Genomic DNA, 14628 nt, shown 5'->3' on the forward strand with positions numbered 1-14628 from the left:
ACTAAAGAAAGTGAATGAAAACTAGTGTGTACTACTGTATTAACTAGAGGAGTATATCCAGTGTTTAGAATGATGTAGAGGGAAGAATGGGCACTGTATAAACTTTTGTTTTAAGAAGTGCCTGCTGTTTGGGGGACAAAGTCCTATTAATAGCCAACCTTCTGCAACCCTTTACTATTAAATCTTGGCAACCACTGAAGCTGTCCAAAGAGGCACAGTGAATTAATAAGGTGGTTCTCCCATAATTCACATGGGAATGGGTAACTTATTTCAGAACTGTTAAATGTTGTACTTGTGTAGTAGAAAATAGCTCTGATGTGACTTGCAGAAATTTTTCATAAAAATTTCTAAACTTTGTGAAATAGTTTCCTGTGCTCAGAACACTGTTTATACTTTTAGAAAAAAAGCTCTTTTAATAAAGGAATGGATAAATGTGAACTTAAGCCAGCCTGATGCTAACACTAGTTAGTAACAAAAAACTTTGTGGCCACAACAAAGTGAAAATCTCATTAACTACCACATCTCCATTTTTAAAGACTAATATAAAAGAAAGCCCTTAGCTGGCAAGCTGTTGCCTTAGGAAACTCCCCTGGCAGAGTGGCTGAGTAAAATTAATTCCTAATCATTTTATTGTACTAGAACATCAGATTGAGTCTGGACTTCTTCCCTAGGCAGTGCTCTGGTGCTTACCAGGAATCCTCTTGCCTATCCCTGAAGCTGAAACTAGCAAGAATCAGGGTTTAGTTACCTTTTAATAGTGTGCACAAGAAATGCTCCTGTACTTAAAATAACCTAAAACAACAAGTAAAAGGATGAAGTCATCTTTATTTCAGTACTTTGACAAAATACCCTTAAAATTCAAAACTTCTACCTTACAAAAATAGGTCTCTACAAGTGATATTCTGTCTGCACTGCCAGTAGCAAATATTAGGACAGAGTTGTGTAGTTTTGTCAAAGTGCAGTACACTTTCAGCTACACATTCAACAATCAAATACACAAGCATCATCTCCTGGCATCCCATTTGATAAATACACTTTTTATAACTTAATCATTTAAATTAGCATTCCACAAATATACATGTAATTTAATGATTTTTGAATGAACACAAAGTGCCTATATACATAAATTCCAGTCTGTGTGGATGTGCCAGCAAGAGAACTGTGTAATCATACAGCTGTGTTCAGGTTGGTCCCACAATATACACATTATACAAAAGCACAGAGAGCACAAAGGTAGTTCATTCATTATCATTACCAGTGATGGAGATGTTGAAAGGATATTATCTTCTAACACCAGAGTGCAAATGAGTGTAGGAAGTAGAACCTGTAAGATTTAAAAAACAATCTTAGTGCTTGGAGAAATTAGACAATGTGTAGTCAGCATTAGTTATCTGACATTTCTGCAAGACTTCAGCTGACCTGTGCAGATTCTACTATAGATATACTTCAAGAACAAAACTACTTGTTTCTAAGTTCTGTTTTGTTAAAGTGGTTTGACTCCTTATCAAACTAGATATGGGTCAGTCTGAACCGTTCCTGCTAGAACCTTTAACTCCAGTATTTCTTACTGGAAGAGCCTTTTCAGAAAGCGTGATTAAACGTGCTGCAGTGTATCATCCAGTACTTGTCAGCATGTGAATAGGACAACTGAGCCAAACAGCACAAAAAAATGATTAAACAGGAGGAATCTTGATACAAAAGAGTTTACAAAACCACTCCCCTGTCTCTCTTAGATGTTGATTAAAACCTTGCTGCAAATTTATTGGACAGCCCCAGCAAAAGCTTCAGTACATAACTGAATACAGTTTCATTCCTATATAGTTTCTGACCACTGTCATGGGTAGTGGGCTTTTTGTTCCTTGAGTTCAGCTGTGAGTTTTCCCCTTTGTTTAAGACTGAACCTGAGAAACCAGCATATACTTTCTAACTCAGAACAGGTATTCTGTGTCTTTGTACCAGGAAGAGGAAAGTTTGAGTATTTTTACCTGATTGTACGCTTCCAAGTCGCCTCTGTAGTGCCTCCAGTCGATTGATATAATCTGTTAAAGCTCTGTCAGGATCATAATTCTGCAGCTGAGAACATGCAAGGGAAGCTGGGCTTAAATCAACATGGATGCCCTGGAACCTAGCAGAAGAAAAACAATGAGCTGTAGGTTTCAAAAATTGACGTTCCTGTACTGAAATCCTGTTTCCAAAAGAGAATGTAGCAGCAATCTTACGAATATTAAGTATACGTATATGCTGCCTTTTAGAAAATGAGTGTTCTACTGAGGGTAGAACTCCCCAGTTTCTTGGACACATTGTCCTCCCCATCTGATTCTCCCCATGGTATATCTACACTGCAAAAAAGATCCATGACCGTGAGTCTCAGAGGCCGGTCTAGGGGCTCACAGTCTGGTGCTAAAAATAGTAGTGTCAATGTTTCTAGTTGGGCTCTGAAACCTGGCAAGGGGGAGGTTTCAGAGGCCAAGCGGGAATGTCTGCGTTACTCTTTAGTGCTGTACTGTGAGCTGGAGTCTGACACTCAGATGTGCTGCTGGAGGGTTGTTGGGTTTTTTTCTTCAGTGTAGATGTACCCTCAGCTGCCTACCTTCCCTGCTATTCCCAAGATTTCTGTTGCATTCCTTTGAGGCAAAAATCACAAGTATGTTTCCTACTGAGACTGCATAAAACATGCAGAAGTAGCAGTTTCAAGTACAGTTGTTTTAAAAATTTGTTCTAAGAAAAAGCAGGATGTTTGACGAATATCTATATATGGTTTTAGTTCTCCTCCATAGTTTCCAGCTGCACATTAAAGACCACTACAACTAGATTAAATACTTTTCCATGTAACCAACTACTGTAGTTGCCATAGGTTATGAGATTGCAAATGAGAGGGGAGACTGTTTGTACAGTAGTGGGAGAGGAAGTGTCCATGGCACTAGGTGAAAATACATCCCCCAGCTTGAGAATGATTGGAGCCTGATTTTTCAGAAGTGCTTGCCTCGGCGGTGAAATACTGGCTCCAGTGACTTCAACAGTGCTAGGATTTCATGGCGGTGTCCTAGTGGTGATGCTCTGAATGTCCATAGATAAGGGCTTGGCATGAGGAGCTAGAAGCATTTACATAATTTTGAAGCAACCCCATTTTCTGATTTATTAATACTGTTGATGGTTTCTGAAGAACATTAAGTTCCTCAGAAGGCTGGAGACTGCAAGGTTAGACCTTGAACAGAAAATATATGGCATTACATATCAAACTGTGAAATTTCCACACTCCTAAAGTGCATTAGTATTAATTGTAGAAATAAACTTTTCAGATAAAGAATAATTATTTTACAAACTTACCTGTGCTGAGAATTTATAGGAGATCTGAGAGACTCTAGTTCTGATCTAGATCTATCAGAAGAATGTCTTCGTTCTCCATAGAGCTCCAGACCGCCAGCTAATGAATCAGGCCTTAGCTCGTGACCTAAAACAACAAACAAGTATTATCTATACAAAAAATATCAACTTGTGAAAATCAGACATTTTACACTTTGACAGATATCCCAGGTGCACTCTTTGTTTTACATGTGGTAAAGTAAGTTAAAAACTACAGCTAGTTAAGGAGGTACAGCTATTACTGCCTACCAAGCTGACCAATACTGTTTACTTGTTCTCCTTCCTCTGGCTACAGCCATTTCTTGTGTTACACTTAGACTGTAAGCTATTTTGGAGCAGGGACTGTCTTTTAGTTCTGTGTTTGTACCGCATATGGTACAATGGGGGCTTCATCCATGACTGGGGATCGTAGCCACTGCAGCAAAATAGATAATTATTAATAAAAGCAACTGCCACTGTTTGATCACCTGTTTTGACACCTAATCTGAAATTAGGAAGGCCATAGACTAGATAAGAAATAAATTCACGTATACTCACAAACTGCATGTCTTAAGATGTTTAAGACCAAGGAAGTCTCAAACAGCTGTAACTGCTCTTCTGTTTAGTAAGAGTAATTTTTGTAAAATGGAAATTTTATGTTCTACCATGAGCTTTCCCAGCATATAACTATGGGTTGCTTCCCCTCCTCTCATTCACGTACAGTAGTTACAACTTTTCAGGCTCTTGGTGCTTCCTGCTACCAAGATCCAGTCAAAACTTCCTTGCGGCGCACTCAAAAATAGCTATTTTAACTGTACACAGTAACTATGAATATTGGGTGGAGCTTTACAACCAGGACTGGGAGCTCTGCAGAAAAACAGTTTTCAGGCAGAAAAGTTAGATTTCCTTTTCTACTCCATAGGCTGGAGCTACGGGATTCTGCCGAGCAGTACCCTAATTCGCATAAGGCTGGCACTGCACTGAGTAATTTAGAACTATAATTCTGATGTAGCACTATATTAACACCATAATACTTAGTGCACATGTAGTCTGCGCTCCCAGTCATTTTCCAGCAGACTTCCATTGCTAAAGCAGACTCACATTCAGCCCAGGAGGCTCTCTTGAACCTCAGGAAATAGAGACTACTTCATTCTTAAGATTTCTTGAGAGGAGACCATGGGTAAAATCCTGGCTCACCATAGGCAATGGCAAAACTCCCATTGACTTCAACAGATTCAGGATTTCACCCCATGTTTACATAGCCAGGTGTGAGTAAAAGGCTTTTTGACCTCCCTCAGGCAAATGGAATCAGATTTCCTGGATTTTAGGTACATCCAGGGTAGAGCTGGCGCTAGGCATAAGCAGACTAAGCAATTGCTTATGGCCCTGATCAGCTAAAGGGGGCTCCCTATTCACTATGTGTTGGGGGAGAGGGGGGGCAAAATTTTCCTGCTGGGGCCCCCCATGGGCTAGCACTACCTCTGATCCAGGGGCCATCAGAACTTTTTTGTCTGGGCTGGAGTTAAGACAAAAAGGGAGGAACTATTGCTCAATACCATGGTCAGCAATGTTGTCTCATCTGCCCTTTCCTCAGGCTGTGTGGTGGGCACTGTGATATTCATGGTTCCTGCCTGTCCATGCCCTGAGAAGGATTTACTCAGTGAGCCACCCTTCGTAGAGCTGGGGGAAGGGTCTCTGATACTGGAGAACACTTCAGTGGACACAGAAAAATCTCACAGTTCACATGCTGCCCTTTGCTTAAGATGAAGCTGCTACGTTTTAAAAAAACTCCTGCAGACAGATTTGCATCTGATGAGAAGCAAGGTACCAGAGAGTTCAGACTAGTGTCTATGCTGAGTGGAGTGGAGTGAACTGCTGAAGGGGTTGCCAGAAAGCTGAGAAACAGATAGGGGAAGGAGCAACCCATTGGTTCCAGACCATGGAGGTCGAACTAAAATGTTCACTCAGCACTAATATAATTCATGGATGATGTTTCTTCAGACATTGCCAGTCAGTGATTTACCTGTGTTCTGGCTAAAGCCATCCCTGTTGACGTTCATTAAATTAGAACCTGTAACTCGGTGCCACCGACGAACCAGGAACTTCATTCTGCATTTAAAATAAAAAGATACTTTAGAGTAAGCCAAGTATTTCTTTATTTAAACAACAAACATATAATGTTCTAGGGTGTATAATAATCCACACAGCAGCAAACTGAGTAAGGAGATAGACTTTTAAAACCTAAAGAACCTGGATTAAACAGAAACAGAATTTATCTAAGAAAAAGACATGGGCCATATTCTACCTTCAGTTATACCTGTACAATTCTAGTGATGTCTGGGTGTTGAATGGGTCTGACTAAGGGCAGCATTTGTCCTAGATGTCTACAATACTTAGCATTAATATCTTAAAATATAAGACACAACAAATAACTGCAAAAAATTTCAGCCCCAATGCAGAAAAAAGGTCCATGATAGCAGTGGTATATTCTAAAGTAAAACCCTCAGTCACCAAGTCCCCCATCTTGCAAACACTTTCACTCATACTTAACTTGAGGCATGTGAGTAATCTGAGTTCAGGGGACAGCTCATGTGCCTAAAGTTAAGCATGTATGTATTTTCAGGAGTGAGGCCTCAAAGAAATTTAAAAACCAGAGGTAGCCACAGTATTTACTGCTTATACACAATATTCTCTCTCCGTCATCTCCAAAAGGCTTAATTAAAACAACTAGATTTCTTAGATACAATTCCATTTTATGGATTACAATGCCTGCGTTTAAAGGGATTGTTTTTACTTTTAAAGAAAAAGTAGGTTACAGAAAAGAAACAATGATACATTTCTACAATACACAGGCACTCTGGAGACGTCACCAGTAATTCATTAGTAATTTTTAAAGCTTGTTATCATAACCCATAAATTCTGACATCAGTGGATTACAACACAGAGCCAGGCTGCTTTGATTTACATTTGTGCGGCAGAATGTCTTAAACAGCTTGCTCCAGTCTTCTGTATTACCAGTGCCCTGTGTAACTCTGCATTCTGTTTAAGATGCACTATTTTCATGGTTACCAAGACTTACAATTTAGAGTGTATCACAAAAAATGGTGAATTACACAAGATACTTAATTTGATAAAATATAAGGCCCTATGTGAATTGCGGGATGATTGTCAAATAATTGTGGCAGAGTTGTGGACAAGACATGGAAAATCGTGGAAAAGTAATAATGGACCTGTATTAACTGTGGTAATTTGGAATAGCTGGCCACCCATGACTGACAGTGGGGCTGATTGTTAAAATGCAATATATATACACCTGAATTTAGTATCAAAATTGCAGTGGAAGCCTAATATTGTGGGATCCACAATTTTGCAATATCGCAAATTAAGTAGGGCCTTAATAAAATCTATGTTAAATGGCACGTTCACATTTGGTTAACCTGCGATTTACCTTGAAATTGCAATGGACACTCTGACCACAGAGCGAAATCTGGTAAAACTCTTTGAACGATGTGTAATAATTTCTAGGTCAGTGTATGAAGGCTGTCCACCCATTCTCGCAATGAGGGCCAGGGTGGCTTCTTCACACTCTTGGAATCCACCTACTAAGAGCAGTAAGTATTTTTTCTGATATATGAGAGCTTTCCGAAAGCTCTCTGCTCTCAGGTATTTTCCATAAATTATCTAGATGACAGAAGAAACAAAGAAAGCATTCAGAGGACTGTTACAATTCCAAGATTTTTGACATCATTATCGTTGAAGTTCATCTGTGATTATTCACTTCCTGCCTGCACTAATGCTAACATTCTTTGAATACCAGTTCCATAATATAGGGATGTTTTGAGCTGCAAAAAAAATATGTAACTTACAGAAGAGGGGCATGAGTGTTTTTGTGTCTTTACCCCAGGGAAAGTTATAATGGAGTTCCAGGTCTTTAAGAGCAAGCCTCTGAAAACTGAATCATACTGATGTCCCCAGTTAGTCTAAATGAGAATCATGGTGAATGCAATGGAAAACAGGCCCAGTTCTAAAAGACAGCCCACAGTGCTGAGAGTCTGCAGTTGGTGATGAGCTTCCTACCTTTAAAACAGCATTTTCAGAATTCGATCCCAATTCTCTCAGAAAAGCTTCACTCCTTAGTTCTGCTCTCAGTTTGGACAGCTCTGCATCAGCGTGTTTCAAAGATTTCTGTAGTGACAGCTTTTCTCTGTTCCAAATCTCTCTCTCAGAGGCAATGAGCGTATCGATATTAGCTCCATTGTCCAGTGAATGTCTAGAAGACTGCAGGGGGACCAAACCCTATTTTTAACAACGCATCTTCTTATCATTTATTCATTGATTCAGTAGTGTGCTCATCACTTTACTGAGTGGGAAACCCAGGTCTGAGGTGAACCTTGGGCCCTCACACTTCAGGATAACGGGTTGGGAGCACTGTGAAATGATGCTATTAACTTCCACGGAAAAGTATACTCATTGCATCTGTCCCAAGAACTCAAACTAACAGCTCTCTTATAGTAGTTCTATAGTCTTAAAAACACCTTGAGTCTGTTAGCTCCTTGTGAGGAGGCACAAGACACTTGCAGGAAAAATGGCAGCCAACTATGCAAAGGTGGATGAAAACACAAAGTGTCTGTCTATGGAAAAAGAGTTTGCCAAGGCACCCTGACTACAGACAGCGCGGGGGGGGGGGGGGGGGAAGGAGTAGGGAAGGAGGAGAAGAAAGGGTAGAAAAGTTAATCACCCTTCTTCCCCTCCTCTTAGACTGCCAGCTTACTGAGTACTGAACAGAACTTGTGTAGTTATATTTCATGTGAAAACAGGGTGATGCTTTCTAGTCTATACCAGGGTGGCCAATCTGTGGCTCTGGAGTCACATGTGGCTCTTCAGAGGTTAATATACGGCTACTTACCTAGGCACGGATTCTGGGGCTGGAGCTATAGATGCTAACTTTCCAATTTTCTGGGGGGTGCTCACTGCTCAACCTCCTGCTCTGCCCCAAACCCCCTGCCCCTTCCCCTGAGGCTTGCATGCCCTCGCTCTTCCCCAAAGCACATGTGAAACAGCTGATTGCAGTGGGCAGGGGGATGGTGGAGTAGGCACTGACTGGTGGGGGCTGCTGGCAGGCGGTGGGAGCTGTGGGGGCTGCTGATGTATTACTGTGGCTCTTGGCAATGTACATTAGTAAATTCTGGCTCCTTCTCAGGCTCAGGTTAGCCACCCCTGGTCTATACACATTTGTTTATGGCAATGCATAGGGAAGATACATACATAGTCCCCACAAAGTCCTCTCTGTCGGTATCGTTTGAGTTCCTCCTCCAGTTTCAAGGCAGCGTTCCTCAAATTGTTCTTTTCCTCACTCAGTCTGCTGACAAGCCCTGTCAGCTCTGCATTCTGTCTCAGCAGTTTTTCAGTTAGTGAGCTAGCAGGGGCCACAGGGGGTAACACTAACTTCAGCTAGAAAGGAAAAAACTTGCATGAGATCAGATTGATATGACTCCTACCCTAGATGACAAGTTTTGTGGATGATAACAGAGCTTTGTTACTTTATCTGAGAAATCTGAAAAGTATAATGTTAATCTAAACAACAGGTGAGTTAAAACACAGGTACAAAGTAACAGAGTGGTAGCCGAGTTAGTCTGTATCCACAAAAACAATGAGGAGTCCAGTGGCACCTTAGAGACTAACAAATTTATTTGGGCATAAGCTTTCCAGGTAACTCCCTTCTCTTCATGTGCCAATACATATTTATGCCTGTATCTGTAATTTTCACTCCATGCATCTGAAAAAGTGAGTTTTTTACCCACCAAAGCTTATGCCCAAATAAATCTGTTTGTCTTAACGAGGAGTCTGGTGGCATCTTAGTTTTTACACAGGTACAGTGACTTTTTATGGTATGTTAGAGCAGAACATTTCAACACAAACTAATCTATTATAACAATAATGTGCAATGTTTATTTTTATTATGTTCATATTTGTTTCTAAAAACCAAAAGAGCAGTTTTCAAGTTAGTGCTATCTTAGAACAAAACAAGAAATGCTAATTCTGAGCTACTTTTAAAACAGATGCTTCACACTGATGTTGGCTTTAAGGCTGAGCTCAGTCAAGAACCAAACATTGCCTAAGTGTTATTCTTTGTGCCAGACTGCCTCATTAATGTTCTGAACATTCGTAATTGCATGCAGATTTTCCTGTTGCATTTCTCTTGGTACAGACTACATAGTTTAAGTAAATGTCCCGTAACAACCTGATATACTAAATATTAAACACTGATTTTTTACATCCAGGAAATACTGAATAAAGTTTTTCCCACAGTCGGTTGCAGCTATATGAGTTACTTTTAGTAACTTTTTGTACTTTTCCTAAAGAAAATGCTAGGAAATGTGAAATATACGTCAATTTGTGATTCCTTCTCAAAGTTGACAGGTAAAAAGGAAAGGATTTACAGCACTCTTTGCCAATGTTAAATGAGCACAGACTACAGTTGACTTTTTACTGTATAAGTTTACCAAAAGTGATTATGTTCTCACCCCTTCTAGTTGGGACAATCCAGGTAATGTTCCCAACAGTAAAAGAACATCTTCAATGTTACTTTGTACCCCAATAAAGTTGTCATCATCTGCTGTTTCAAACTGTAACCTGGAATGAAAATAGCAAATATTTATAGTGTATGCAGTGTAATGCAAAGTAACTACAGTGAAGTATACAGTTCTATAAAGTACTAGATTTCTGAAGGAAGGCATAGGGAAAATGATTGAAATTTCAAAAGGAGACAATGCTATGATGAACCCAATTCTCACAAAGTAGAACTGTATTTTTCTGGTTATCGATTTTTTTTTTTTTAAGCAAGCGCCTCTTTCATTTTTCTGTAGACACTGTTAATAAATACAGACACTTTGAAAATCTGGCCATTTCTCAAGTAAAGACACTCACAGTCCAAAAGGGTTTAACAACATTCCAAAGTGCTCAGTTTCTCATTTAAGCACCTAAATTAAGCTGTCCAGAGTTTAAACAGCACTCAGCACTAAGCACCTACTGTTGTTTGGAAGGGGAGCTTTACAGTGCTGAGAACCTTTGGACTTTTGGACCCCAAGTCTCCCCAGAATTCTTAAACCTTTGTGACCAATTGTAATTGAGACATTTTCAGAAGTGCAGAATATGTTCCAAGTATTGCACTTCACACTAAGTTTTTCTGATATTACATCAGTGTAATAGCAGAATCAAAAACTGATTCACACTGGGCTTCCAGGCTGCAGGTGTCACAAATAAAGTCCCTTCTTAGCAAGATGGTTGCAAGTAAAAGAAGGTTCAGGAATGTCAATCTGAATGAGTATTTTGCAAAAAAAATTCACAATTTATAGAGTCCCTGGTAATCCTTTTTGTTTCAGTATGTGACTGTTCAAAGCATTACTGAATACAATTACTCAATTCTTTTTAGGGGTTTTCTGTCTACATCAAGTTCGAGCCCTCCCACCTTGCACAAGAAGCCTCTTTTTTTGGTCTGAACTGATGAAGGATTACACTAAGTGTTAATATTTAGAACTGGATTCACTACTCTGTGATCCAGTTTTATGCTGGTGTAACTTGACTAAAAAACATAAAACTAGAACAGTGGTCTCCAACCTTTTTACACCCAAGATCACTTTTTGAATTTAAGGGCAAACCAGGATCTACCCCGCCCCTTCCCCAAAGCCCCACTCCATCCCTCCCTCTGTCACTTGCTGTCCCCCACTCTCAGTCACTTTCACCGGGCTGGGGTAGGACGTTGGGGTTCGGGAGGGGGTGCAGGCTCTGGGCTGGGGCCGAGGGGTTTGCGATATAGGAGGGGGCTCTGGGCTCAGCCTGGGGCAAGGGAGTTGGGGTGAAGAAGGGGGTGAGGGGTGCAAGCTCTGGGAGGGAGTTTGCGGGCTCCAGACTGGGGCAGAGTGTTGGGGTGCAGTAGGGGTATAGGGTGCTGGCTCTGGGAGGGGGAATCAGGGCTGGGACTTGGGGTGCAGGAGGGGCTCAGAGCTGGGGGTTAAGGAGGAGGTTTGCGGTGCAGGAGGGGCTATGGGGTGCTGGCTCCAGGAGGGGGCTCAGGGCTGGTTTTGGGTGCTGGCTCTGGGAGGGGACTCAGGGCTGGGGGTTGGGATGTGGCCTCCTGCCGGGCAGCACTTTACTTCCAGAGGCTCCCAGTTGGCAGCGTTGCCGGAGATTGTGATCGACTGGGAGATCCTCTAGGATCGACCAGTCGATTGCGAGCAACCAGTTGGTGACCACTGAACTAGAGTAACACAGGAATGGAAATTCTGATTCACGTGCCAAGATGCTACAGTTTGTTGGCTGCTACTAACAAAAACATGCAGCTGAAGATGCGTCTAACCTGCTGGCGGCTTTGTGTGCCAATTGTTTCAGCTTTGAAGATACATTTTGTAGCTTTTGTCTGATGTTCTCCAGAACTTTACTTCCTTCATTTAGATCAGCTTCTCCTTTCATTTCAGTCAGCACGGGGTTGGTAGAGTCATTCATTTCAGCTCCTTCCATTTTCTGCTGTAGAACCCAATTTCTTGTTCTCTCATTGGATGTATCCCAAGTAGTCTGCATATGTATGTATCAAAATGCAAATGGTACATATATTTCAATTGAAAAACACTTAAAATGTAACCCATTTAAGTCAAATTACAGACAATAAAGTGCATGTTGAGTCAAATTCTACACTGAATTATGCCCCGTGTAACCCTATTTACTTGAATGAGGTTATATGTGGTCTGAGTCAACACAGAGTTTTGTCCATTATTCCTACCTTTAGCAAACGTGTGATATTTCCAACACACACTCCTAAACACAGGACAACATTTTGGTGTATGTGGGGTTACACACCCCTTCCAAATAGGCCCAGATATACCCTGAAAAAATGGCGTTCCTAGGTACTGTATTGTGCCTGAGACCAATCCTATGCACAATCACTTGGAGCACTCCTGAATAGGAATAATTTGTTCAACGGGCTGGGTGCTGGGACTACAGCTTGGTCTACTTGGCAATGGATATGTGTATGTGGACATACAGTCAGGCTTTGCTTACTCCTCCAGTTGCCACTCTCAGTTACCCCCCCTCTGTGATTTCAATTGCACAGGACATGTGGAATGGTGTCACTAGATCTTTCTGGAGTAGGCAGAATTGGAGTGGTCTAATGCTCCTGCCGATGATTTTGGCAGCCATGCTGTACGTCACCAGCCAGGATTTAGCCCAAAGCAAGGAGAATCTCCAAAAGACTGAATTAAAAGATAGGAAATGAATCTGGTGAAAACTGCTCCTCAACTTTACTGCCCATCTATCTAATCAAACTAGAGATTTAAGAGCACAGTGACAGCTTTAGAATTCAGCTCAGTGTTACATATTTTTCTAAGCTCTACTGTACCTCATTGAGATTCTGGCATATTGCTCTTTCAGCTTCCTTTTTTTCCTCCCTCTCTTGTTCTTTTTTCTGTAGCTCCTGTATTATTTCCTGCAACTTCTTTACCTCATGCTCTAGTTTATGAACCTGTTGTCTCTTCTCTTCAAGCTGCCAGTGAAGATCTTCCACTTTGGACTCTAGTTCATGTACTTTCTTTTGTGCTAATATGTTAGCATCCTGTTCTGTTTGCAGCGACTTCCTCTGAATCTGCCTCTCCTTTTCCATCTGTTGCCTCATTTGTACAGAGTCAAGTTTATACCTCTCCATCTCACTGACTAACTCCACTATACGGTCATGTTTTTCATCCATTTGTTTTTGTAAATCTTTAAGTAACTCTTCAGTTGGTTTGGGTGTTGCATCCTGCCCCTTATCTTCAACGCTCTGAAGCTGAGCACACAGTTCTTTCTCCCTTTCTAGGGCACTGCTCATTTCGAGAGCTCGGACTTTCTCTGATTCAAGGAGCACCTGAAGCTCAGAGTTACGACCTCGTTCATGTGACAGCTGGGCTGCATTCAGAACTTCCTGGGATTCAATTTTCTGTTGCAGATCACCGGACAGCTGTTTTTCTTGTTCCAAAAGTTTATTTAATTGTAAATTCTTTTGTTTTTGATCCTCAAGAGAAATTTTCAAATCCTTCAAGAAGAAAATAAAAGATAGTGACTGGTTATATTAATTTAAAATATGCCCTTTTGCTGAAAATGTAAAGTATTTAAATCTAGACAATTTGCTTTAATGCCACGAATCTGATTTTGTTTTTCAATGTGTATGACAATGTAATGAATTATACATTTGTAACCAATTTAAGAATAAGAATACTTAAAATATACTATAGCTTTCGTAAGATTACCCTAACCTTTAATGTGAAAGCCCGGCTATTTATAGCTAGTTGTTTTTACTTCCTGAATGGTGAAGGCAGATTTTCAAAGTCAGGTATGCACAGCTGTCTACTTCTCCCAGCAGGATGAGGGCCATAGGGATAATTAACATATTTTATTTAGCCACATTTCTTTAGGATTTACAGTATTTTAATTTCACATCGCTAAGATTTTTCTACTGGCTTTGTAAACATTAAGAAAGTGGTTCTTGTTTTGTCCTGATAATTTGACTAAAAACAAATATTAAATAGAGAGCCAAATTCTGCCATACCCAGTGCCTTGAGAGGTAGCGTGGATGCTGGGAAATGCATCCTCTGCCATAGGAGTCCTGCCAGCCAGGATAGGATTCCATACGGTGGGTCCTGGTACACAATGCTTAAAACAGGACCAGCAATGTGCACCTCTGTATAGTGCTGTGTACATTCTAGCCAGATGTGAGGGCTGTGTCTGCTGCCTTGTCAGCCAATAGATCCCTGAAGACGTGATATATGCGGGCTGACCCCTTTCCTACTCATATCTGAAACACCACTGGTGTGATAGAAAGCCAGCTGAAATTCATATGAAGACTCCCATTGATTTCAAGGGGCTTTGGATCAGGCCCTTTCTGCCCCACTGCTTGTATGGGAGTGATTCTGTACACCCTTTTCCAACTCCAGTGAATATACTGCAGCAGCAGAGGGGAAAATCTAGCCCATAGATTGCACAGTACATTAAACAAAAGGTAAACTGGGATGAAATGTTAAGAGAAAATCTGGAAGTATCTGTATATTTTTTTAATGCTGAGGATAATTTGAGAGCAAAGATAGGGTACCTCAAACTCTTCTCTTCCTCTTTCTTCATCGCGTTCCATTTTAGCTTTTTCCTTTTCCAAAGCCCATTGAAGCTCTCTTGATTTTTTCTGTTCATTTGCCATTGTATCCTTTAACATATCAAGCTCAGCTGCTTTTTCTTTAACCTCAGTCCTAATAAAGATACACAGGCTAC

General features: G+C 40.8%; 1 protein-coding gene across 6 annotated transcripts in view; it reads right to left on the reverse strand.

Moving 5' to 3' along the window:
- Positions 1-14628, reverse strand: part of AKAP9 (A-kinase anchoring protein 9) — a 218370-nt gene that overhangs the window by 6668 nt on the left and 197074 nt on the right. For 3 of the 6 annotated variants that reach the window (XM_074945944.1, XM_074945943.1, XM_074945941.1), the window contains 11 exons: positions 14456-14606; positions 12734-13402; positions 11699-11913; positions 9867-9975; positions 8608-8793; positions 7420-7620; positions 6791-7023; positions 5366-5451; positions 3328-3451; positions 1986-2125; positions 862-1324 (listed from right to left, as the gene is read on the reverse strand). In XM_074945944.1, coding sequence (XP_074802045.1) covers positions 1281-1324; positions 1986-2125; positions 3328-3451; positions 5366-5451; positions 6791-7023; positions 7420-7620; positions 8608-8793; positions 9867-9975; positions 11699-11913; positions 12734-13402; positions 14456-14606 — 2158 coding nt within the window. In that variant the 3' untranslated portion in view covers positions 862-1280. Of the gene's footprint in view, positions 1-860; positions 1325-1985; positions 2126-3327; positions 3452-5365; positions 5452-6790; positions 7024-7419; positions 7621-8607; positions 8794-9866; positions 9976-11698; positions 11914-12733; positions 13403-14455; positions 14607-14628 lie in introns of those variants that run through there. The other 3 variants (XM_074945947.1, XM_074945945.1, XM_074945942.1) reach the window with 2 other exon arrangements.

The sequence above is a fragment of the Natator depressus genome, chromosome 2, assembly GCF_965152275.1.
Source record: "Natator depressus isolate rNatDep1 chromosome 2, rNatDep2.hap1, whole genome shotgun sequence".
NCBI lineage: Eukaryota > Metazoa > Chordata > Testudines > Cheloniidae > Natator > Natator depressus.